The 25,670-nt window shown below is 47.6% G+C and overlaps 1 protein-coding gene across 1 annotated transcript in view; it reads left to right on the forward strand.

The window, feature by feature from the left end:
• The window catches only part of LOC140417949 (uncharacterized), a 226,069-nt gene that overhangs the window by 48,699 nt on the left and 151,700 nt on the right, over positions 1-25,670 (forward strand). The window contains exon 3 of the mRNA XM_072501382.1: positions 21,354-22,171. Coding sequence (XP_072357483.1) covers positions 21,354-22,171 — 818 coding nt within the window. The remainder of the gene's footprint in view (positions 1-21,353; positions 22,172-25,670) is intronic.

The following is a 25,670-nucleotide window of genomic DNA, read 5'->3' on the forward strand; positions in this document are numbered from 1 at the left end:
ATCCCTTTCTTCAGTTCCCTCCTGGCTATCTTGTATCCCGCCAATGTCCTGTCTGAACCATGTTTCCTCAGCCTTACATAAGTCACCTTTTTCCTCTTAACAAGACATTCAACCTCTCTTGTCAACCATGGTTCCCTCACTCGACCATCTCTTCCCTGCCTGACAGGGACATACATATCAAGGACACGTAGCACCTGTTCCTTGAACAAGTTCCACATTTCACTTGTGTCCTTCCCTGCCAGCCTATGTTCCCAACTTATGCACTTAAATTCTTGTCTGACAACATCGTATTTACCCTTCCCCCAATTGTAAACCTTGCCCTGTTGCACGTACCTATCCCTCTCCATTACTAAAGTGAAAGTCACAGAATTGTGGTCACTATCTCCAAAACGCTCCCCCACTAACAAATCTATCACTTGCCCTGGTTCATTACCCAGTACTAAATCCAATATTGCCCCTCCTCTGGTCGGACAATCTACATACTGCGTTAGAAAAGCTTCCTGGACACACTGCACAAACACCACCCCATCCAAACTATTTGATCTAAAGAGTTTCCACTCAATATTTGGGAAGTTAAAGTCGCCCATGACTACTACCCTATGACTTCTGCACCTTTCCAAAATCTGTTTCCCAATCTGTTCCTCCACATCTCTGTTACTATTTGCGGGCCTATAGAAAACTCCTAACAAGGTGACTGCTCCTTTCCTATTTCTGACTTCAACCCATACTACCTCAATAGGGTGATACTCCTCGAACTGCCTTTCTGCAGCTGTTATACTATCTCTAATTAATAATGCCACCCCCCCCCCCTCTTTTACCACCCTCCCTAATCTTATTGAAACATCTATCACCAGGGACCTCCAACAACCATTTCTGCCCCTCTTCTATCCAAGTTTCCGTGATGGCCACCACATCATAGTCCCAAGTACCGATCCATGCCTTAAGTTCACCCACCTTATTCCTGATGCTTCTTGCGTTGAAGTATACACACTTCAACCCATCTCCGTGCCTGCAAGTACTCTCCTTTGTCAGTGTTCCCTTCCCCACTGCCTCATTACACGCTTTGGCGTCCTGAATATCGGCTACCTTAGTTGCTGGACTACAAATCCGGTTCCCATTCCCCTGCCAAATTAGTTTAAACCCTCCCGAAAAGTACTAGAAAACCTCCCTCCCAGGATATTGGTGCCCCTCTGGTTCAGATGCAACCCGTCCTGCTTGTACAGGTCCCACCTTCCCCAGAATGCGCTCCAATTATCCAAATACCTGAAGCCCTCCCTCCTACACCATTCCTGCAGCCACGTGTTCAACTGCACTCTCTCCCTATTCCTAGCCTCGCTATCACGTGGCACCGGCACCAAACCAGAGATGACAACTCTGTCTGTCCTGGCTTTCAACTTCCAGCCTAACTCCCTAAACTTGTTTATTACCTCCACACCCCTTTTCCTACCTATGTCGTTGGTACCAATGTGCACCACGACTTCTGGCTGCTCACCCTCCCCCTTAAGGATCCTGAAGACACGATCCGAGACATCCCTGGCCCTGGCACCCTGGAGGCAACATACCTTCCGGGAGACTCGCTCGCGACCACAGAATCTCCTATCTATTCCCCTAACCATTGAATCTCCTACAACTATTGCTTTTCTATTCTCCCCCCTTCCCTTCTGAGCCCCAGAGCCAGACTCAGTGCCAGAGACCTGGCCGCTCGGGCCTTCCCCCGGTCGGTCATCCCCCCCCCCCAACAGCATCCAAAACGGTATACTTGTTTTGAAGGGGAACGGCCACGAGGGATCCCTGCACTGTCTGCCTGTTTGTTTTTTCCCCCCTGACTGTAACCCAGCTATTCTTGTCCTGTACCTTGGGTGTGGTTACCTCCCTGTAACTCTTCTCTATCACCCCCTCTGCCTCCCGGATGATCCGAAGTTCATCCAGCTTCAGCTCCAGTTCCCTAACACGGTCTTTGAGGAGCTGAAGTTGGGTGCACTTCCCGCAGGTATAGTCAGTGGGGACACCGGTGGTATCCCTCACCACCCACATCCTACAGGAGGAGCATGTAACTGGCCTAGCCTCCATCCCCTCTTACCTGCCAGAATATAGCTGCCGTGTGGACTAACTAGATCTCCGCCCTCCGACTCTGCTCCCAGTCAGCTACACTTCCTGTAAACTCCTGGCTCTCTTCGCACTCTTTGCGGAAATGTCGGAAACAAAATGAAAGGAGCACCGTACTCCCTCCTCACCTAAGTCCCTCGGTCACCAAACTCTTACTATAGCACTCAAAATGCACCAAATTCAGCACTCCCTCGGTCACCAAACTCTTACTATAGCACTCAAAATGCACCAAATTCAGCACTCCCTCGGTCACCAAACTCTCACTATTGCACTCAAAAAGCACCAAATTCAGCACTCCCTCGGTCACCAAACTCTTACTATAGCACTCAAAATGCACCAAATTCAGCACTCCCTCGGTCACCAAACTCTCACTATCGCACTCAAAAAGCACCAAATTCAGCACTCAGTGCAAACAAAGTCTGCACTGTAGGGGATCACTTTTATACTGTGAATCTAGCCTCTGAAAAACTGGCCTAATCCAATTAACTAATTAACAAGCTCCAGCTGCAAGTGCCTACAAGTAGAAGCCTGTTTAAAGCTGATTGAAAATTCACCTTCTTCTAAACCAAACAGCAACTTTTAAGTTAATTAACTAAATAAAAGAAAGATAAAAACTTTAGATAAAAATGAAGCCTTATACTCCCTCGGTCACCAAACTCTCACTATCGCACTCAAATAACACCAAATTCAGCACTCAGTGCTGGTGGGCAGGAGATACCGGGGAGGGGGGCCACTAAGGAGTTGCTGGCGGTGAGGAAGAAACTGCAGGGGCACTTTGATAGGTTGATGACGAGAAAAGCGGTGCGGCAGCTACGGAGGGCAAGTAGGGTCCAGTACGAGAACAGAGAGAAGGCGAGGGGCCTTCCGGTTTCGGGGGTTTGCTAAGAAGTCACACATCAGGTGGCTCTCCTCCCACGAACCTGAAAAATAGACTCTTTTTCCTCGAAAAACGCCTGCAAACGATACAAATCAGCCCCACACCATTACAAAATGAAGGAAGAAGGAAAGATGCTGAACAACAGCCAGTCCAGAGGCTGAGTGGAGACCAGGAGTGAGAAAAGCCGGGACAAACAACAATCGGCTGAGCCGACCAGCGCACGAGGCGGTGAAACCCGGAACTCGCCAGAGTGAGAGGAACCGACCCACCGCACGAAAAGCCCCCTCTCACCAGGGGATGGATGGAGGATATTCCTCTCAAGTGAGTTGAGGGAATACCAAGAGGAGATGAAATCGGACATACAAACTGCGGTGAAGCTTGTGGCCGAAGATCTGGCGAACATGCAGGTGGCCCTGGACAAAGCCGAAAAGCGACTGGAGGCCCAGGAGGCAACGATTAAAGATCTGGAAAGAGCCGCAATGAACCAGAGCGACCGGATCATCGCCCTGGAAAAGGAGGTGGCAAGGCTGGTCGCGACACAAGGCAACCTGAGAGGAAAGGTTGAGGATCAGGTGAACCGGTCGAGGCGGCAGAACCTACGAATCGTGAGCCTACCGGAGAGGAGCGAAGGTCAGAACCCCACAGACTATGTGGCCCAAATGCTGGGTAACCTGCTGGGAAGGGACAGCTTCCCCAAACCACCAGAAATTGCCAGAGTGCACCGGTCGCTCCCATCAAAGCCCAAACCGGATAACAGCCGAGGGCGATAATCGGCAAGATGCACCAGTACCAGGACCGGGAAAGAATCCTGTGCTGGGCCAGGCAGTCCACAAACTGCAGCCGGGAAGGTCACAAGATCCGGATCTACCAGGACATTGGGGCTGACCTGGCCAAGCGTTGGGCCGAATTTAACACAGTGAAGGCCGCGCTGTACAGAAACGGCGTAGGATTCGGAATGCTGGACCCAGCCAAGCTCTGGGTCATGTATCAAGGCAGGGAACACTTTCTCACGGTCCCTGCAGACGCATGTTCGTCGCAGAGAACAGACTGGAGAAATGGCAGCAGGGGCAGCGATGAAGAGCCCGCAGAATGAGACTTTGATAAAGCAATGTTTTAACAAAAAAAAGCTCTCTCCCTTTTACAGTCTGCACAGCCAACAGGAGACCATTGCCACAGAGACCGCTTCACACGGGTGAACACTGCCCCGTTTTGGAGACGAGAGCAGCAAGAGAGGGAAGGATGATCTAAATATAGCTAAGCACAGGGAAATGGCGGACAGGAAGCCCAGAAATCGGGCAATGGGAGGAAGTGAAACAACTCCCAGGAGGGGGCCACCACACTAGTGAGGTAGCTAGCACCGGGATTCATGCAGGAGAGAGAGGCTGCGGAGGGGGAAGCCACCTGGCCCCAAGGTGGTGTCGGGCAGATAACGGGCACGGAGGGATAATCAGGGGAGAAAACAGCAGGGAGGGGGAAGGTTTAGCTATGGAATAGAGGTGGGTGTGTGCGGGTGAGAAGACCCCGGGGGGGGGGGGGGGGGGGGGGGGTGGAGGGAAGAAGACCGGAAGGGAGAAATAGGTGTAGAAAGTAGAAAGATGGAAGGCATTAGATTAGACCGGCTACAACAGGCCACATGTGGCGACTTGGAACAAAATGGCTCTGCAAGCAACCACTTTGGAGGGTCCCTGAACAAAGGGAAACCTTGGAGAGCAGGGGCTCACCCACATGGTGTACACACAGTTGGCGGCCATGTTGGATGTCCTCTGGAAAAGGGAAACCCCGGAGCGCAGGGGCCCGACAACCAGGTAAGTATGTTTGATCCCACAGGAACGGGGGGACAAAATAGTCACCTGGAACGTTGGGGGACTTAACGGCCCAGTAAAAAGATCCAGAGTCTCCATCCACCTGAAAAGCATGAAAGCCGACGTAGTCTTCCTCCGAGAGACACATCTGAGGGAGAAGGACCGGCTGCGGTTAAGGAAGGGCTGGGTGGGACAGACCTACCATTCCTGCTATGGGACGAGGATCAGGGTCATTTTGCGAAATAAGAGGACAATGTTCACGGTGACAAGGGTCAGCCTGGCCCTTGGCAGTGCCACTTGGGTGCTGGCCTGGCACTGCCAGGCTGGCATTTTTTGCATGTGCATGTGATCAGGCAGGGGGTGCCCAGCGTGTGTCTTGAGAGGGGTTTGGGTGGCTGGCGACCCTTCCATAGTGCGATCGGGCTGGAGGGGGTGGGATCGGGAGGTCAGGGCTCGTTTCTGGAGCCTTGGAGATTGAGACATCATTTAAAAATGGCCTCACCATCTCTCGCTAAACTGGGGAGTTCTGGCCAGCGAAGCTCCTCACAGTAGAAAACGGGCTAAGTGCAGCCTTGGCTGTGCGTCCCCATTCCGGTCCTCTATACAATGCGTGTCACGTTGAATAGCCATGTGTTTCTCAGCGCTGAGAGTGGCATGAAACACGCAGCTAAACGTGCTCACTAGGGGACTTTGTTTCCTCTTCGGAAAATCGCGCCCACGATGTTAACTTGTTATCTGGTTGTTCTATTGCAAAATGTTGTTGTATTGTTGCTGGCAATAGCTCTTGTTCTGCTCTGTACCCATTTTCCACCAATTTTACTGTTACTCTGTTGTGGTTATGCTTAAAAAAATGTTTTTTAAAAATATAATAATAAACAGATTTAAAACAATCTGTCCAATTTATCCGTAAAAAACATTCAATGACCCTCCCCGCCTCCACTGGTCACTATGGATGAGAATTCCAGAGACTAACGACCTTCTGAGGGCAGAGATGACTAGGAATATATAACATAGCTACAGAACAATATTACAAGACAAGAAATGATAATAAACCAAAGAGAAAATGCTGGAAAATCTCAACAGGTCTGGCAGCATCTGTAGGGAGTGAAAAGAGCTAACGTTGAGTCCAGATGACCCTTTGTCAAAGCTAAAAGACAGAGAAAGTGGGAAATATTTATATTGTGGAGTGAGAATGAAAGATGAGTCATAGCCACAGAAACCATGGGAAACGGGGTGCTAATAGCCACAGAACGCAAGGGGAGTGCTAATGGCAGTCCCCAGAGAGAACAAAAGGTGTGAAAGGCCAAACTGCAGAGAAATTAACATCAGAGGGTAAACTGTGAGTTGTAGATGTGGGGGGAGGGGAAGGGGGAAGCAAAGGGGAGAAAGGGTAAGGAAACGTGGAGAAGATGGGGGGTAAATATATATAAAGAAAGGCAAGAGAGAAATAAATGGTAAAAGACAGTTAAAATGAAATGGGATGAAAACAAATGGGTCGAGGTGGGGTAGAGCTGATCATCTGAAGTTGTTGAATTCGATGTTGAGACCGGAAGGAATTAGCGTGCCTAACCGGAAGATGAGATGTTGTTCCTCCAGTTTGCATTGAGCTTCACTGCAACACTGCAGAAGACAAGGATAGACATGCGGGTATGGAAGCAGGGTCTTGTGTTAGGCACATTTCATTTGGAGAAAATGGGATGATAATAAATGTACTTTATTGCAGAACCATCAATAATATATCTGCTCTGTGCCATATAACAACACTGGACATTTCTCGTCTGATATTAATTTACTGCCCCCTTAACTGTCAGCCATCACCTGGGGAAAAGAACCCTTCAATTGTGAACATTAGGGAAGAGACCATCCTTTTAGCCAGACAAATAAATGTGTCAAGCTGAGGGAGCAAAGGATGTCAATGTCTTTGAGAGAGAGAGAGACCTGGACCAAGCTTTGCAGAGTCTGCACCCTCCCTGGATTCACTTCCTTTCCCTTCAGTTGCTGCAAATGACCAATTGAAGGCGAGAATGCGAAAAGAAATGGAAAGGGGGAGAAAAGAAAGTGTTTTACTGACAGATGTTGGAGACAGGAGGAAGTTTCAGTCTGTGTGAAGCTCAATCATTCACACAAAGCCCGCGCGCTGATTGGCTGGAGGACGAGAGTCCTTCCGGTCCCACAACTCTTTCCAATGATCAAAACCTCAGAAGGAAGGTCAGGAGGCGGGCTCTCCCCTGCCCCTACGCAACTTCCCCCTCTTCCTTGGGACATGCGCAGTCCCGGGCCAGGGGGAGCTCACCGAGTTGCTTCTCGATCTGGCTGCATCCATCAGCCGGTTTTTTGGAAACCTTTGTCTCGAGGAGGTACAGGGGAAAACTGGTGGGGGTGGGGCTCCCGTGTCCGCGTGCCGAGCCTGCGCACTGAGACCCGAAAACGGCAGTTGAACAGAGTGATTCTTATTGGCTGATTCAGGACGGGTTCTCGTGACGTCACAAAGCGGGCATTGGAAGTGAAACTTCCTCCTGTGTCTCCAACATCTGTGAGTAAAAACTTTCCTTTCTCCCCCTTTCCATTTCTTTTCTCATTCTCACCTTCAATTGGTCACTTGCAGCAACTGAAGGGAAAGGAAGTGAATCCAGGGAGGGTGCAGACTCTGCAAAGCTTGGCCCAGGTCTCTCTCTCTCTTAAAGACATTGACATCCTTTGTTCCCTCAGCTTGACACATTTATTTGTCTGGCTAAAAGGATGGTCTCTTTCCCAATGCTCACAATTGAAGGCTGGTTTCCCCTGGAGATGGCTCACATTTAAAGGACAGTAAATTAATATCAGACAGAGATATGTCTAGTTTTTAAAAATGGTACAGATTAGATATATTATCTATGGTTTGTAATAAAGTACATTTATTATTTCCAGTTGTGTAATATTGTACTGTAGCTGCGTTATATATTTCCAGTCATCTCTTCCCTCAGTGGGTTGTTAGTTTCTGGATTTCTCTTCCACGGGAACCAGTGGAGTCTGAGAGGCAATGAATATATTCATGGATGAGTTGGACAGATTTTTAATATTTCTTTTGTTATTTTTAAAAACTTTTTAAAAAAATGAATGCAACAGACTAACAGAAAAATTGGTGGAAAATGGGTACAGTGTAGAACAACTGATATTGCTGCATAAATACAAGCAACATATTGCAGAATTAATTTGTAGCAGGATATTTTAGGGACCAGAGCCGCTATATGAAATGCCAGATCAATTGAATAACCAGTTAACAGAGTGAGTGGGGAAAGAGGGTAAGATTATATAAAAACAGAAGGATACCAATGCACACCCCAAAACAGACTAACAGCATAGTCAAATTAAAATAACATAGATGACACAGAATCTCTATAGTGCAGAAGGAGGCTATTCGCTTCTTCAAGTCTGCACTGACCCTCAGAAAATGCACTCACCGAGGCAGACTCCCCACCCGATTCCCATAATCCGGTGCATTGATCATCGTCAACCCACCTAACCTAACACCTTTGGACACTAAGGGGCAATTTAGCATGACCAATCCACTTAACCTGCACATCTCTGGACTGTGGGAGGAAACCTGAGCACCCAGAGGCAACCCACACAGACACAGGGCGAATGTCCATGTCCACACAGATAGGCACTCAAGGAATCAAACCTGGTTCCCTGGCTCTGTCCTAACCACTGTGCCTCACTGTGCCCTACTCTGGGCTCAGTTGAATTGAATTCACTGATGGAAATCCCTGGAGGAGCAAGTCTGTCAAATTAGAGCACATGTATTTGAGACAGGGGTCTCATTATTTAACAAATGCATCAGACTTAGAATGAAGTACAGACATTACAATTGCAATGGGATACATTCTGTAATCAATCTGTGCCAGTTTTGGATAGAGGGAGAACTGATTGGCCTGTTTTCATATCGAGCCTGATGGATGTTGGGTCTATCGGAACCAAATTCCGCGTGAAACTAAGATGAGAGGCCAATTGATAAAGCCTGATATTCAGGAGACCCCCCCCCCCCTTTTTTAGCTCCTGGTGATTGGAGCTTAACTAAGTTGAGGTGAGGTTTATTTTTATTCCAGATAAATGTACTAATCATTCCATTAATTTCCCTAACAACTCTGTTTGACAGCAGCATAGGCAGCATCTGCAGAGGGTACAGCAGTCTGGGCAACACATTCATTTTAATGAAGGTGATCCTCCCTCGCCATGAAATCGGAAGAGCCGACCACCGGGCAAGGTCCCACCTAATAGTCACCATCAGCTGAGGAAAGTTGGCCCCATGTAGCTGTCTGAAAAAGGGGGGTCATTGATATTCCCAGATATTTAAATCCCAAGGGGGGAGCATCTGATTGGGAACTTAGCAAGAGGAGGGGGCTTACCCTTCAACACCCCCCCCCCCCTCCCCTCACCAGCATGGCCTCTGACTCAGTAAAATTCATCTTATAACCAGAGAAGGCACTAAATCTGTCCACAATCGGGTACAGCTGGTTAAGATGAACATTTTGCTGTGGTTTTTATTTTTATCTCGGTGCCTAATGGTCTTTTTGCCGAAATTGTTCTTTATGGAGGTGGATTGGTTGGTTTAATCGTTTGTGTGGGCAGATAAGGTGGCAAGGATTCGGAAGACGGTGATTCAGAGAGGGCGACAGTCAGGAGGCTTGGCCCTGCTGAACCTGTTGTACTATTATTGGGTGGCGAATGCAGAGTACGTGTGGGGTTGGAGCAGGGAAACGGAGGCTTTGTAGGCTTACATTAAAGGGTAGGTGGGGTTAATGGGTTACAGAGATAGGGTGGAGACGTGGGCTTATGTAGGGTGCTCTTTCAAAGAGCTGGTGCAGACTCGATGGGCTGAATGGCCTCCTTCTGCACTGTACGGATTCTATGTTCTATAATTTCAAGGAACTGCTAGGTGGGAGGTGAAGAGTTTGGTTAGGGAGTTGGGGTGGGTTTAGGGGTTTTGTGTTGGTTTTACTTTGTAATGTTATGTGTTGCAAATGTTAAAATCTGAATGAAAATACTTTAAAAAATATCTATCAACTACTCCAATAATGTCCGGGACTGAAACACTGGGGTTCAACACAAACAGCAACCCGTCATCTGCACACAGAGTGATCTTGTGCTGCCTCACCCCACCCCCCAGTCCCGATATCAGAGACTCCGATCTGATAGCCTCTGGCATTGGCTCAGTGGACAAGGGGGACAGAGGGCAGCCCTGTCTAGTCCCTCTCTGAAGCTGAAAATTCGATGCCCATAAACCATTGGTGAGCACCGCCGCTGCTGGTCTGTGATGTAACAATTGAATCAAGTCAATCTAATCCTCACCCAACCCGAAGCCTCACACCGGATACACCAGATAATTCCACTCAACTCAAGCAAAAGCTTTCTATGCATTGAAGGAGATCACCAGCCCATCCAATGCATATTTCTGAACAGCCTGAATCAAATTCAGCAACCTTCCAACATTGTTACTGGAAAATCTTCCCCGTATAAACCCAGTCTGGTCCTCCCGCACGATTGTCGGAAGGATGTCCTCCAGCCTTATCGCCAAAACATAAGATCGCAGTTTCAAGTCAACATTCAAAAGAGAGGGAACTTGTGACGGGGATGTGCTGAGCAGTCACACATCAGGTGGCTCTCCTCCATACAACAGAAAAATAGGCACTGTCTGCCGAATTTAGCCGCAAAATCAGACTGAAACATCCCCTCACCCTCAACAATAGTGCGGACAACAAAATGCCAGGAAGCAACAGCTTGAAATGCTGCAGGGTCACAGAAACTGCGGCAGGAGACAGGAGCGGCGAGCAAGCGGGTCGGCGGCCCCAATCGTGTTCGTGTGTGTGTGTGTGTGTTCTCCACCTGGAGAAGATCACGTGCACCGTCCGAGGGTCGGAGGATGATTCCCACAAAGTGTGGAGGCCATGCACTAACTTGTTCCAGGACTTGCTTGAAGCCAGCGGCCAATGGAACACTGGGGAGGGAGATGGGCGTACGGGATCACAGGGAGCAGGCAGGAAAGGGATGTGGGGAGGGGCTACTGGGAAAAGGAGGGAGAGGCCAGAAACCAACTGACACAGAGACCAGAGAGCCGAGAATCGTGTATAATCAGCATTGCCACAAGTCTGTTACTGGATGGAAAAGGGGTGAAAAAAAACTGCCCCACCCAATCCCGCCTCAATTTAACGTGTTCCCCATAATCCAGATGGATTTCCAGTAATAAAACAATATCGACTTTCTCCTAATGAAATGAGAGGATCTCTTTCCTTCTGATAGGGTGATGGATGCCCCGTACATTCCCTGAGAAAATTTGCAGATTAACTGCCGCCATTAGTTAGGCGACAGAGAGACAGGAACAGATTTTCACACCACAATCGGGCGTGCACCATTACCCCCTCCTCCAACTCTCTTTACCAAAGTCTCCTCAAACTGCTCCTTTCACGGATAAAAGCCCCGTCTGTACCAGAGTAGGATAAAGTCAACAACACGTAAACCCTCCCATAATAACAAAAATACAAAAGAATCACCACCACAATAGATCCAAGGGGACATTTCTCAATAAGACTGAGGACCCGGAGGGTTAACCCCACGGCCAGACTGTCGTTACCCTCAGGATACCTTCTCCAAAATGAGGAGAAGAAAAGTAACTTTTATAAATTGTTTTTACAGGATATTAGAAGAGGAGGAATTACAGACCGAAATCTCAAACGTCACGTCTCAATCTGACTGAGTCCCTCAATTCCTTGTAACTGAACATCACCGGACTTTGAATCGAGAAGGAGAAATGTTTGTCTTTCTGTCGGCTTCAAAACATCAGTGTGACTGGAAAAGCCCCGAGACACACACACCCGAGTGAGAGTGTTCCAGGGCACTGACTGTGGAAAGAGCTTTAACCAGTTACACAGCCTTAAAATACATCACACCATTCACAGCGGGAGAGACTGTACACGTGTTGTGTGTGGACGAGGCTTCAACTGATCGACAAACCTGGAGAGACACGAGGAGACCCCCACCCTAGAGAAACGGTGGAAATGTGTCGATTGTGGGAAGGGATTCAGGGCCCCATCTCAGCTGGAAGCTCATCGGCGCAGTCACACTGGGGAGAGGCCGTTCGCCTGCTCTGTGTGTGAGAAGGGATTCATTCGTTTCTTTGCCCTGCAGAAACACCAGCGAGTTCACACTGGGGAGAGGCCGTTCATCTGCTCTCAGTGTGAGAAGGGATTCACTCAATCATCGGACCTGCGGAGACATCAGCGAGTTCACACTGGGGAGAGGCCGTTCACCTGCCATCAATGTGAGAAGGGATTCACTACTTCATCGAGCCTGCAGATTCACCAGCGACTTCACACTGGGGAGAGGCCGTTCATCTCCTCTCAGTGTGACAAGGGATTCACTCAATCATCGGACCTGCTGACACACCAGCGAGTTCACACTGAGGAGAGGCCGTTCACCTGCCATCAATGTGAAAAGGGATTTACTCGGTTATCCAGCCTGCTGACACACCAGCGAGTTCACACTGGGGAGAGGCAGTTCACCTGCTCTCAGTGTGAGAAGGGATTCACTCAATCATCCGACCTGCTGACACACCAGCGAGTTCACACTGAGGAGAGGCCGTTCACCTGCCACCAATGTGAAAAGGGATTTACTCGGTTATCCAGCCTGCTGACACACCAGCAAGTTCACACTGGGGAGAGGCAGTTCACCTGCTCTCAGTGTGAGAAGGGATTCACTCAATCATCCGACCTGCAGAGACACCAGCGAGTTCACACTGGGGAGAGGCCATTCACCTGCTCTCGGTGTGAGAAGGGATTCACTCAGTTATCCCACCTGCAGAGACACCAGCGAGTTCACACTGGGGAGAGGCCATTCACCTGCTCTCGGTGTGTGAAGGGATTCACTCAGTTATCCCACCTGCAGTCACACCAGCGAGTACACACTGGGGAGAAGGCTTTAACCTGCTCTTAGTGAGAGAAGGGATTCAGTTATCCGTACATCCTGCAGGAACACTAGCGAGTCCACACCTGGAAGAAGCCATTCACCTGCTGAGCAGGGGAGACATTCAATGATCCATCCCAACTACGGAGACACTAGAGAGTTAATTCTGGGGAGAGACCATTCATCTGCTCTCAATGTGGGGAGGGGGTTTGTGATTCATCACACCTGTTGTGACTCCAACAGGTTCAGAATAAATTACAGATGTTGGCTCCGTTGTATTGTTTCTGCTCTCACTGACATCCAGGACTGCATTTTGTTCATTCTGACATCTGGTGAATGGTGATGATTGGAGGGTTTCTTTCTGCTGGACCGGCCGGTCTAACACCTCTGCCTCCGGTGGGCTGACCATTTTTGAGCCTCGTTGCGATTACCTGGTTCCAAGTTTGACGAGGAGCACAGAATGAAAAGGTGTTTGCACGTTGGAAGATATTTAGTTCCCAAAGCAGCCATGTTGCCATGAAGATGGGCTATGGTGGTTACAGGGATCTTTTGCCTAATTTATCTGTGTGTTTCTCGCAGAAGGAAACTGTCATGGTATGAGGAGCAAGTTGTGGTAGATTGTGAAATTACAATAAACATCACTGAAAGTGGCAACGCAGGTGGATAAGGAGCTAAGAAGGCAGACGGCATGCTTGTCTTCATTGGTCGGGGTATTGAGTATAAACATTGGCAAGTCATGCTGCAGCTGTACAGAACCTTAGTTAGGCCACACGTGGAATATTGCCTACAATTCTGGTCACCACATTACCAAAAGGATGTGGAGGCTTTGGAGAGAGTACAGAGGAGGTTCACCAGGATGTTGTCTGGCCTGGAGGGTATTAGCTATGAGGAGAGGTTGGATAAATTCTGATTGTTTTCACTCGAGCGACGGAGGTTGAGGGAAGACCTGATAAAAGTTTACAAAATTATGAGTGGCACGGACAGAGTGGATAGTCAGAAGCTTTTTGCCAGGTTGGAAAAGTCAATTACCAGGTGACATAGGTTTAAGGTGCGAGGGGCAAAGTTTAGAGGAGATGTGCGAGGGAAGGTTTTTTTACACAGAGGGTGGTGAGTGCCTGGAACTCGCTGCCGGAGGAGGTGGTGGAAGCAGGTACGATAGTGACGTTTAAGAGGCATCTTGACGAATCCATGAATAGGATGGGAAGAGATGGATACAGACCCTGGAAGCACAGAAGGTTTTAGTTTAGACAGACATCATGATCCAAGCAGGCTTGGTGGGCCGAAGGGCCTGTTCCTGTACTGTCCTTTGTTCTTTGTTGTTCTATGTATGAAGACAGACAATAGACAGACAGGCAACCACTAGCATTTTATTTACATAAAATATAGATTCCTTGAAGAAGCAAAAATTAAACAGCAAAAGTGAAGCTATCGTGGCTAACAAGAAAAGTTAAAGATTCCATTAGATCAATGGAGGAGACAATAGGAGCCTGAGGATTGGGAACTTGGTTTAGAATTCAGCAAAGGAGGACCAAGAAACTGATAAAGAGAAAATAGAATATGAGAGCAAACTGGGGAGAAACATAAAAACCGACTGGAAAAGCTCCTATATGAATGTGAAAAGGAAAAGATTTGCAAAGACCAATGTGGGTCCATTCCAGGCAGAGACAGGAGAGTTTATAATGGGGAATAAGGAAATGGCAGAGAAACTAAGCAATGTGTGTCTGTCTTCACAGAGGAAGATACAGAAATTGTCCCAAACGAGAGAACCAAGGGACCAGTGAGCACGAGGAACTGAAAGAGATTAGTATTAGTGAAAAATCAGCACTGGAGAAATTAATGAGGTTGAAAGTTAATAAATCCCCAAAATCTGCTGCTCTACATCCCAGAGTGTTGAAAGAGGCGGCTGTAGAGATAGTGGATACATTGGTGATCACCTTTCAAAATTCTATGGATTCTGGAATGTGGTAAAATGTAACCCCAATATTTAAGGAGAGAGAGAGAAAACGGGGAACCACAGACCCATTAGTCTGACATCAGTCGGAGGGAAAATGCTACAATCGATTATAAAGGATGTGATAACATACGAATTAGGAGCAGGAGTAGGCCACTCGGCCCCTCGAGCCTGCTCCACCATTCAGTAAGTTCACGGCTGATCTGATTGACACCTCAACTCCACAGAGGCTCCTTAGAAAATAAATCTGAGGAGATAGTAATATTCTTTATTATTATAATCTTTATTATTGTCACAAGTAAGCTTACAATATCGCTGCAATGAAGTTACTGTGAAAATCCGCTCGTCGCCACACTCCGGCCTGTTCGGGTACACAGGGAGAATTCAGAATGCCCAATTCGCCTTACAAAGTCTTTTGGGACTTGTGGGAGGGAACCGGAGCACCCGGAGGAAACGCACGCAGTTTTGGGGAGAACGGGCAGACTCCGCACAGACAGTGACCCAAGCCGGGAATTGAACCCAGCTCCCTGGAGCTGTGAAGCAACCGTGCTAACCACTGTGCCTCCATGCTGCCGTGTCAGTTATGGAGAACAAGGAAATAGCAGAGGAATTAAACAGATATTTTGCACCAAGATACTTCGAATATCCCTTTAATACTAAAGAATACGGAGGAAGTAATTAAATACCATCACTGGAGAAGTTGTCTTGGACAAACTAATGGGGATAAGATAAGTCCCCTGGATGGCTGCATCCTAGGATCCGAAAAGAAATGTCTGCAGAGATAGTGGATGCATTGATTGTAATTTTCCAAAAATCCTTGGATTCTGGAGAGGTACCAGAGGATTGTAAAACTGCCAATGTGACAACCCCCGATTCAGAATGGGAGGGAGGCAAAAAATGAGACAATATTGGACGATTAGCCTAACATTTATTGTTGAAAAAAATGTTGGAATAAATTATTAGGAAGTAATAACAGCACATTCAGAAAATCTGAAGATATTAAGGCTGAGATAGATTCTTGTTTATAAATGTAAATTTAGGGTTCCCAATTCATTTTTTCCAATTAAGGGGCAATTTAGCGTGGCCAATCCACCTACCCTGCACATCTTTTGGGTTGTGGGGGCGAAACCCACGCAGACACAGGGAGAATGTGCAAACCCCACACGTACAGTGACCCAGAGCCGGGATCGAACCTGGGACCTCGGCGCCGTGAGGCAGCGGTGCTAAACACTGTGCCACCCTGCTTCCCGGATGAGATAGATTCTTGATCTGTCAGTGAACCGAGGATTACGGGTAAAGGGCAGGAAAGTGAACGTGAGGAATGTTGGTTTCAGCCATGATTCTATTGAAAGGTGGAGCAGGCTGGAAGGGCCGAATGGCCTACTCCTATTCCTTATGATCTTAGTATGGTCTTATTCCCATCTACCCCTGATAAACTTTCACCCCCTTGCTTTTCAAGAATCTATCCAGCTCTGCCTTCACAATATTCAAAGACTCTGCTTCCACTGCCCTTTGAGGAAGAGAGTTCCAAAGACTCCCAACCCTCTGAGAGAAAAAAGTTCTCCTCTGTCTTAAATGGGCAAGTTATTACTTTTAAATTGACTCCAATTTCTAGATTCTCCCACAAGAGGAAACATCCTTTCCACATCCACCCTGTCAAGGCCCCTCAGGATCTTATATGGTTCAATCAAGTCACCTAAACTCCATCGGACACAAGCCCAGCCTGTCCAATCATTCCTCATAAGACCAGCCTCCAATTCCAGGTATGAGTCCAGTCAACCTTCTCTGAACTGCTTCCAACACATTTACATCATTTCTTAAATGAGAGCAATACTGTACACAGTGCTCCAGATGTGGTCTCACCAATGTCCTGTATAACTGAAGCATAACCTCCCTACTTTTGTATTCAATTCCCCTCACAATAAACAATAACATTCTATTAGCTTTCCTAATTACTTGCTGTACCTGTATACTCGCCTTTTGTGATTCATGCTCTTGGACACCCAGATCCCTCTGAATCTCAGAGCTCTGCAACCTCTCACCATTTAGATAATAAGCTTTATTATTCTTCAGGCCAACATGGACAATTACACATTTTCCCACATTATTCATCTTATTCCACTCATTTAACATATACCTTTTTAACCTCCTTATGTCCTCTTCACAATTTGCTTTCCTACCTATCTTTGTATCATTGGAACATAGGAGCAGGAGTTGGCCATTCAGCCCGTCGAGCCTGCTCCAATATTCAATACGATCATGGCTGATCATTCACTTCAATGCCTTTTCCCCCACACTATCCCCATATCCCTTTGTGTTATTGGTATTTAGAAATCTGTCAGTCTCTGCTTGATAAACACTCAATGACTGAGCATCCACAGCCCTCTGGGGTAGAAAATTCCAAAGATTCACAACTTGTAATGAAATGAAAAATGAAAATCGCTCATTGTACAAGTAGGCTTCAAATGAAGTTACTGTGAAAAGCCCCTAGTCGCCACATTCCGGCACCTGTTCGGGGAGGCTGGTACGGTAATTAAACCATGCTGCTGGCCTGCCTTGGTCTGCTTTCAAAGCCAGCGATTTAGCCTTGTGCTAAACCAGTACATCTCTGCAGATCAAACCATTGCCCTGTTCTATCCCTGTATCACTGTCAGTTTATTTCCCTTAAAAGCCCATCCAATTTTCTTTGGGAAACATTCCATCATCTCTGCTTCTACCCGCATCGTAGGAAGTGGCTTCCAGGTATTTCCCACTTTCTTCAAATGTAAACGAGTTTCAGTGAGCACAGAAAGAGGCCATCCTGCCCATCATTCCCATGCTAGCTCTTTGAGTGAACTATCTAATTAGTCCCATCGCTCTGCAAGTTTCTTTTCCTACAGAATCTGTCCAGTTTCCTTTTGAAAGTTGCTGTTGAATTTACTTCCTGCACCATTGTGCAAGGGGCTGTTTAGCACAGGGCTAAATCGCTGGCTTTGAAAGCAGACCAATGCAGGCCAGCCAGCACGGTTCAATTCCTGTACCAGCCTCCCCGAACAGGTGCCGGAATGTGGCGACTAGGGGCTTTTCACAGTAACTTCATTGAAGCCTACTTGTGACAATAAGCGATTTTCATTTCATTGTCAGGCAGTGACTCCCAACAACTCGTTCTGTTTTAAATCTAATAATTTCACGATACACTGGGCGGGATTCTCCACCCCCACGCCGAAGTGGCCGCGCCGTCGTGAACGCCATCGAGGTTCACGACGGCGCGGATCGGCCCCGGTCCCGACCGATTCAGGCCCTGACAATGGGCCAGTATCGGGGCCACGTCATCTACCCGCGCCAGGCCTTGTCGCCCGCGTAAAAGTGGCGCCGCATAACTGACGTCATCCGCGCATGCGCGGGTTGGCCGGCGCCAACCCGCGCATGCATGGTTGCCGTCCTGTCCAAATCCGCCCCGCAAGAAGATGGGGGACGGATCTTGCGGGGCAGCGGAAGGAAGGAGGTCCTCCTTCAGAGAGGACGGCCCGACGATCGGTGGGCACCGATCGCGGGCCACCCCTCATTCAAGGTGAAGCCCGGTGCAGGATCCCCCCTCGCCCCCCCCCCCCCCCCCCCACAGGCCGCCCCCCCCAGCGTTCACGCACCGCCCACGACTGTAGCGACCAGGTGTGGACGGCGCCGGGGGGAACCCGCCGTTTTGGCCTGGCCGCTCGGCCCATCCGGGCCTCAGAATAGTGGGGGTGCCGGAGAATCGCCATTTTGGGTATCTCCGGCGATTCTCCGGCCTGTGGCCCGCGAACCTCGACCGGCCCGTTCCCGCCGCTTGGGAGAATCGCGGGAAGGCGTCGGACCGGCGTCCCCGGAAATTTCGGCGGCCCAGGCGATTCTCCCAACCGGCGTGGGAGTGGAGAATCGCGCCCACTGTGTTTGGATTTTCACAGAGGATTTGAAATGGAGAGAAACACATGGATGTTGCACAAAATCAAGACTCAGTCTTTATGAATGATCTTAGTGAGTGGGCAGAGTGTGAAATACCCAGGTTTGCGGTGCCAAGGTGCACACGTTCCAGGGGCTGGGCCGGGAGGCCACCCTGCCCTAACCACTCAGGGGCCTTCAATGGCCTGGGAACCCCTCGGGTACCGTGACGCCTGGCCCATGTCTGTGTGGGCCAACACTAATCGGCGTCCATTTGACCGACTGGCTTAAATCAAGGGAGGCCTTTAGATAGGGGGACCTTCCCGTTAATGGGATGGAGATTGGCCTTAATTGTATCCAGATCTCGCCAATGGGAATAGGCCGGTTAGATCGGAAACCGATTGGTGCTTGGTGCGGTGCCCGATTTCCGACTTTCCTGCGATCTAACTGGCGCACTTGGATTTGCGCCTTGCGCATCGTGGCTGTTAGATCGTGCCCTGATTTTCATTTGCTGTAAAAGTGTAAAAGCTTAATTGCTGTGCATAAAGAAAGTGCAATGAGGATAAATGTACTGGCAAGAGAGACCTTTAAGTTCTGATTAGCCTCAACATTTGAAACTATGAATAAGGGATTGTATAGAATCAGATAAAGGGATAGTATGAAACAGTTCTATTGTATTCCTGTCTGAGATAATGAGAGAAGGTGGTGTCAGTAATTGGGGATCCAATTAATGAATCTAGTGACCAAATTGACAAATTGTTATGTTACAACAGGCACAACTCTGACGTGAGATAATGGTCACTTTGGGGATAAAAGTAGAGGTTTCAAACTTCTTCCTTGCTGGCCAAGTACTGCAGATTCCCGAGGCCGAGTTCCAAGGAAATTACTGTGAAAGAAGGAGCCAGACTCCCGAGGCTGAATTCCACAAGAATTACTGTCAAAGAAGGAGTCGGAGAGGGTTACACTTCGACAGACTGATCACCCGCATGAAGTTGTAAAAGTCAATGTCTTGAGGTTATTCAGTAAATTTACTATCCAGAAAAATCTGCCTTTGTCTTAATTGGTTAAAATCTTGTCTGAACCAGTGAATTTATTAAATGCTAAGTTGGGGATGGCTGAAATCAATTAAATTCCAGATAACAAGATGAGATAACAGAAATCTTCAATTTAAAAACTTGCCTTTCTATAGCACCTTTCACAACCAGAGGACGTCCGAAAGTACTTTACAGCCAATGAAATATTTCTGAAGTGTAGTCAATGTTTTAATGTAGGAAATTCAGCAGCCAATTTACACACAGCAAGTTCCCACACACAGCAATGTGATAATGAGCAGATGATGTATTTTTAGTGATGTTGATTGAGGGATAAATATTGACCGGGTCACCGGGGATAACTCCCCTGCTCTTCTTCAAAATAGTGACTGTGGGAACTTTTCCATCCACCCGAGAGGTGCAAACAGGGCCTCAGTTGCATCTTAAGGGCTGGTTTATTGGTACCCTCACCAGAATTTATTGGTGAGGGTCTTCCCAGAAGTCCACGAGTCGACTTCCTGTTCCCACCTTAAACACTAGAATTTAAAAAAAAAAATTTAAAGGAGAAACTTACCTCCCAGAAATCACTTCCGCACTGCCCCCGCTGAAATGGACTAGCCTGCTCCGCTCCTGCTGAAATCGACTTGGCCTGCAAAGTAAGTAAGTTGTTAATCAGTACTTACCTCACCACAGGCAGCGACCTTTTAAACGGTCCCCTCTGCCTCGCAGCTCCCGCGCTTTTTCAAATTCCCGCGCTGATTCTAAGGTCCCAGCTCTCACTCCCGAACTAAACAGCTGACCTGCAAGGTAAGTAAGTTAATCTGTACTTACCTCACCACAGGCAGCGACCTTTTAAACGGTCCCCTCTGCCTCGCAGCTCCCGCGCTTTTTCAAATTCCCGCGCTGATTCTAAGGTCCCAGCTCTCACTCCTGAACTCAACAGCTGACCTGCAAGGTAAGTAAGTTAATCTGTCATTTTCCTGTAATAAAGCTATGTCGACTTTCTCCTTAAGAAAGGAGAGGATCTTTTTCCTTCTGATGGGGTGATGGATGCCCTGTACATTCCCTGAGAAAAGTTGCAGATTAACTGCCGCCATTAGTTAGGCGACAGAGAGACAGGAACAGATTTTCACACCACAATCGGGCGTGCGCCATTACCCCCTCCTCCAACTCACTTTACACCAGAGGCAACAAAGTCTCCCCAAACTGCTCCTTTCCCAGATAAAAGCCCCGTCTGTACCAGAGTAGGATAAAGTCAACAACACATAAACCCTCCCATAATAACACAAATACAAAAGAATCACCACCACAATAGACCCAAGGGGACATTCCTCAATAAGACTGAGGACCCGGAGGATTAACCCCACGGCCAGACTGTCGTTACCCTCAGGATACCTTCTCCAAAATGAGGAGAAGAAAAGTAACTTTTATAAATTGTTTTTACAGGATATGAGAAGAGGAGGAATTACAGACAGAAATCTCAAACGTCACGTCTCAATCTGACTGAGTCTCTCAATTCCTTGGAACTGAATATCACCGGACTTTGTATCTAGAAGGAGAAATGCCTTTTCTGTCGGCTTCAAAACATCATTCTGACTGGAAAAGCACCGAGAGAGACACACCCGAGTGAGAGTGTTCCAGAGCACTGACTGTGGAAAGAACTTTAAGCAGTTACGCAGCCTGAAAAAACATCACACCATTCACAGTGGGAGAGACGTTTCACGTGTTCTGTGTGTGGACGAGGCTTCAACTGATCGACAAACCTAGAGAGACACGAGGAGAACCAAAACATGGATAAACGGTGGAAATGTGGGGACTGTGGGATGGGATTCCGGGTTCCATCTGCACTGGAAGCTCATCAGCGCAGTCACACTGGGGAGAGGCCGTTCACCTGCTCTCAGTGTGAGAAGGGATTCAATCAGTTATCCGCCCTGCGGACACACCAGCAAGTTCACACTGGCGAGAGGCCGTTCACCTGCTCTCAGTGTGGGAAGGGATTTGGTGATTTATCCACCCTGCGGATACATCAGCGAGTTCACACTGGGGAGAGGCCGTTCACCTGCTCTCAGTGTGAGAAGGGATTCACTACTTCGTCGGGCCTGCGGAGACACCGGCGAGTTCACACTGGGGAGAGGCCGTTCCCTTGCTCTCAGTGTGAAAAGGGATTCACTCAGTTATCCAACCTGCGGATACATCAGCGAGTTCATAGTGGGGAGAGGCCGTTCACCTGCTCTCAGTGTGAGAAGGGATTCACTACTTCATCGAACCTGCTGGCACACCAGCGAGTTCACACTGGGGAGAGACCGTTCACCTGCTCTCAGTGTGAGAAGGGATTCACTCAATCATCCGACCTGCAGAGACACCAGCGAGTTCACACTGGGGAGCGGCCGTTCACCTGCTTTCAGTGTGAGAAGGGATTCACTACTTCATCGAACCTGCTGGCACACCAGCGAGTTCACACTGGGGAGAGACCGTTCACCTGCTCTCAGTGTGAGAAGGGATTCACTCAATCATCCCACCTGCAGACACACCAGCGAGTTCACACTGGGGAGAAGGCGTTAAGCTGCTCTGAGTGAGAGAAGGGATTCAGATATCCATACACCCTGCAGGAACACTAGCGCGTTCACACCTGGAAGAAGCCATTCACCTGCTCTGAGCAGGGGAGACATTCAATGATCCGTCGCAACGATGGAGACAGTAGCGAGTTAATTCTGGGGAGAGATCATTCATCTGCTCTCAATGTGGGGAGAGGTTTTGTGATTCATCGCACCTGTTGTTACTCCAACAAGTTCACAAATTACAGATGTTTGCTCCGTTGTATTGTTTCTGCTCTCACTGACATCCAGGACTGCATTTTGTTCATTCTGACATCTGGTGAATGGTGATGATTGGAGGGTTTCTTTCTGCTGGACTGGCCGGTCTAACACCTCTGCCTCCGGTGGGCTGACCATTTTTGAGCCTCGTTGCGATTACCTGGTTCCAAGTTTGACGAGGAGCACCGAATGAAAAGGTGTTTGCAGGTTGGAAGATATTTAGTTCCTAAAGCAGCCACGTTGCCATGAAGATGGGCTCTGGTGGTTACATGGTTCTTTTGCCTAATTTATCTGGGTGTTTCTCGCAGAAGGAGACTGTCATGGTATGAGGGGCAAGTTGTCTGTGGTAGATTGGGAAATTACAATAAACATATCACTGAAAGTGGCAACGCAGGTGGATAAGGAGCTAAGAAGGCAGATGGCATGCTTGTCTTCATTGGTCTGGGCATGGAGTATAAAAATTGGCAAGTCATGCTGCAGCTTTACAGAACCTTAGTCAGGCCACACGTGGAATATTGCTGACAATTCTGGTCACCACATTACCAAAAGGATGTGGAGGCTTTGGAGAGAGTACAGAGGAGGTTTACCAGGATGTTGCCTGGCCTGGAGGGTATTAGCTATGAGGAGAGGCTGGATAAATTCAGATTGTTTTCTCTCAAGCGACAGAGGTTGAGGGACGACCTGATAAATGTTCACAAAATTATGAGCGGCATGGAGAGAGTAGATAGTCAGAAGCTTTTTGCCAGGTTGGAAAAGTCAATTACCAGGTGACCTAGTTTAAGGTGCAAGGGGCAAAGTTTAGAGGAGATGTGCGAGGGACGTTTTTTACACCGAGGGTGGTGAGTGCCTGGAACTCGCTGCCGGAGGAGGTGGTGGAAGCAGGTACGATAGTGACGTTTAAGAGGCATCTTGATGAATAGAATGGGAATAGATGGATACAGACCCTGAAACCTCAACTCCACAGAAGCCCTTTAGAAAATAAATGTTGGGAGATGGTAATAATATTCTTTATTATAATAAAAAGTTTTAGTTTAGACAGGCATTATGATCCAAGCAGGCTTGGTGGGCCGAAGGGCCTGTTCCTGTGCTGTACTGTCCTTTGTTCTTTGTTGTTCTTTGTATGACGATAGACAATAGACAGGCAACCACTCACATTTTATTTACATAAAATATAGATTCCTTTGAGAAGCAAAAAGTGAAGCTATCGTGGCGAACAAGAAAAGTTAACGATTCCATTAGATCAATGGAGGAGACAATATGAGCCTGAGGATTGGGAACTTGTTTTAGAATTCAGCAAAGGAGGACCAAGAAACTGATAAAGCAAAAATAGAATATGAGAGCAAATTGGGGAGAACTGGAAAAGCTCCTATAGGAATGTGAAAAGGAAAAGATTAGCAAAGACCAATGTGGGTCCATTCCAGGCATAGACAGGAGAGTTTATAATGGGGAATAAGGAAATGGCAGAGAAACTAAACAATGTGTGTCTGGCTTCATGGAGGAAGATACAGAAATTGTCCTAAAAACACCAGAGAACCAAGGGACTAGTGAGCACGAGGAACTGAAGGAGATTAGTATTAGTGAAAAAGTAGCACTGGAGAAATTAACGTGGTTGAAAGTGAATAAATCCCCAAAAGCTGATGCTCTACATCCCAGAGTGTTGAAAGAGGCGGCTGTAGAGATAGTGGATACATTGGTGATCATCTTTCAAAATTCTATAGATTCTGGAATGGTTCCTGCAGATTGGAAGGTGGTAAATGTAACCCCACTATTAAAGGAGGGAGAGAGAAAACGGGGAACCACAGACCCATTAGCCTGACATCAGTAGGAGGGAAAATGCTACAATCTATTATGAAGGATGTGACAAAACACAAATTAGGAACAGGAGTAGGCCACTCGGCCCCTCGAGCCTGCCCCACCATGCAATAAGTTCCCGGCTGATCTGATTGAAACCTCAACTCCACAGAGGCCCCTTGGAAAAGAAATGTTGGGAGATTGTAATAATATTCTTTATTATGATAATCTTATTATTATTGTCACAAGTAGGCTTACATTAACACTGCAATGAAGTTACTGTGAAAATCCCCTTGTTGCCACACACCGGCGCCTGTTCGGTACACTGAGGGAGAATTCGGAATGTCCAATTCACCTAACAGCACATCTTTCAGGATTTGTGGGAAGAAACCAGAGCACCCGGAGAAAACCCACGCAGACACAACGAGAATGTGCAGACTACTCACAGACAATGACCCAAGCCGTGAATCAAACCTCGGTCCCTGGTCATGTCAGCAATGGTGCTAACCACTGTGCTGCTGTGCCACTTGTAGATGCTACACACTGTTGCCTCTGTGTATCAATGGTGGAGATGGTGAATGGGGTGCTGATCATGTGCCTACTTTGTCTTGTATAAACAAACTCTCAGATTTGAATAAGACTGTCTGATAATCAAGCACTTTAAAGAATTGATTAAAACCTAATACATTTATATAATCCAGTCCATTTGAAAAAACAATTTGCTCTTGAAAGATATATTGGTACAAATTACATGAGATCTTTGTAGTTGACTCCTCACACGGACACGTGGCTGACAAGAGGCACTGATTGGACAATAGCTGGAAACAACGAGCTGAAATGTTTTTCTGGGAGTGAAACTGTTTCTCTTTAACCCGGAATCGACTATGTGAGAGTTAAAGGCAATACCAGGCTAAATTACATTGAATATACAACATAGAAACAGCCCAACCAATCCATGCCAGTGTTTAGACTTCACTTGATCCCCCTCTCATGCTTTCCCATCTAACTCGATCAGTGTATCCGTCTGCTCATTTCTCCCTTGTGTTCATCCAGCTTCCTCATAAATATATCGATGTTATTCACCTCCACCAATCCCTGTGGTAGCGAGTTCCACATTCCCACCACTCTCTGGGGAAGAAGTTTCTCCTGAATTCCTGATGAGATTATCTCACATTGATAGCCTCTAGTTTTGCTCGGAGCCTTACAAGTGAAAACATTCTCCATGTGTATCAAAATCTTTCATAATTTACAGCCCTCCATTAGTCCCTCAGCCTTGTATTTTGAAGAGAGCAGTGATCTGGCCTATTCATCATCTCCTGATAGGTTTAACCTCTCACAGTAAAAATCTGAAGACAAAAATGCTTTGTTGGCACTTGAGCTCAGCGCAGTGAGAGCAGGGATAGCGTTACAAGGGAGCCTGAGGAAAGCAGATTCACTGAGAATGGGTGGGCTGGGCTGGTCTGATCT

This window comes from Scyliorhinus torazame, chromosome 5, assembly GCF_047496885.1.
Source record: "Scyliorhinus torazame isolate Kashiwa2021f chromosome 5, sScyTor2.1, whole genome shotgun sequence".
In the NCBI taxonomy this organism is placed as follows: Eukaryota; Metazoa; Chordata; class Chondrichthyes; order Carcharhiniformes; family Scyliorhinidae; genus Scyliorhinus; species Scyliorhinus torazame.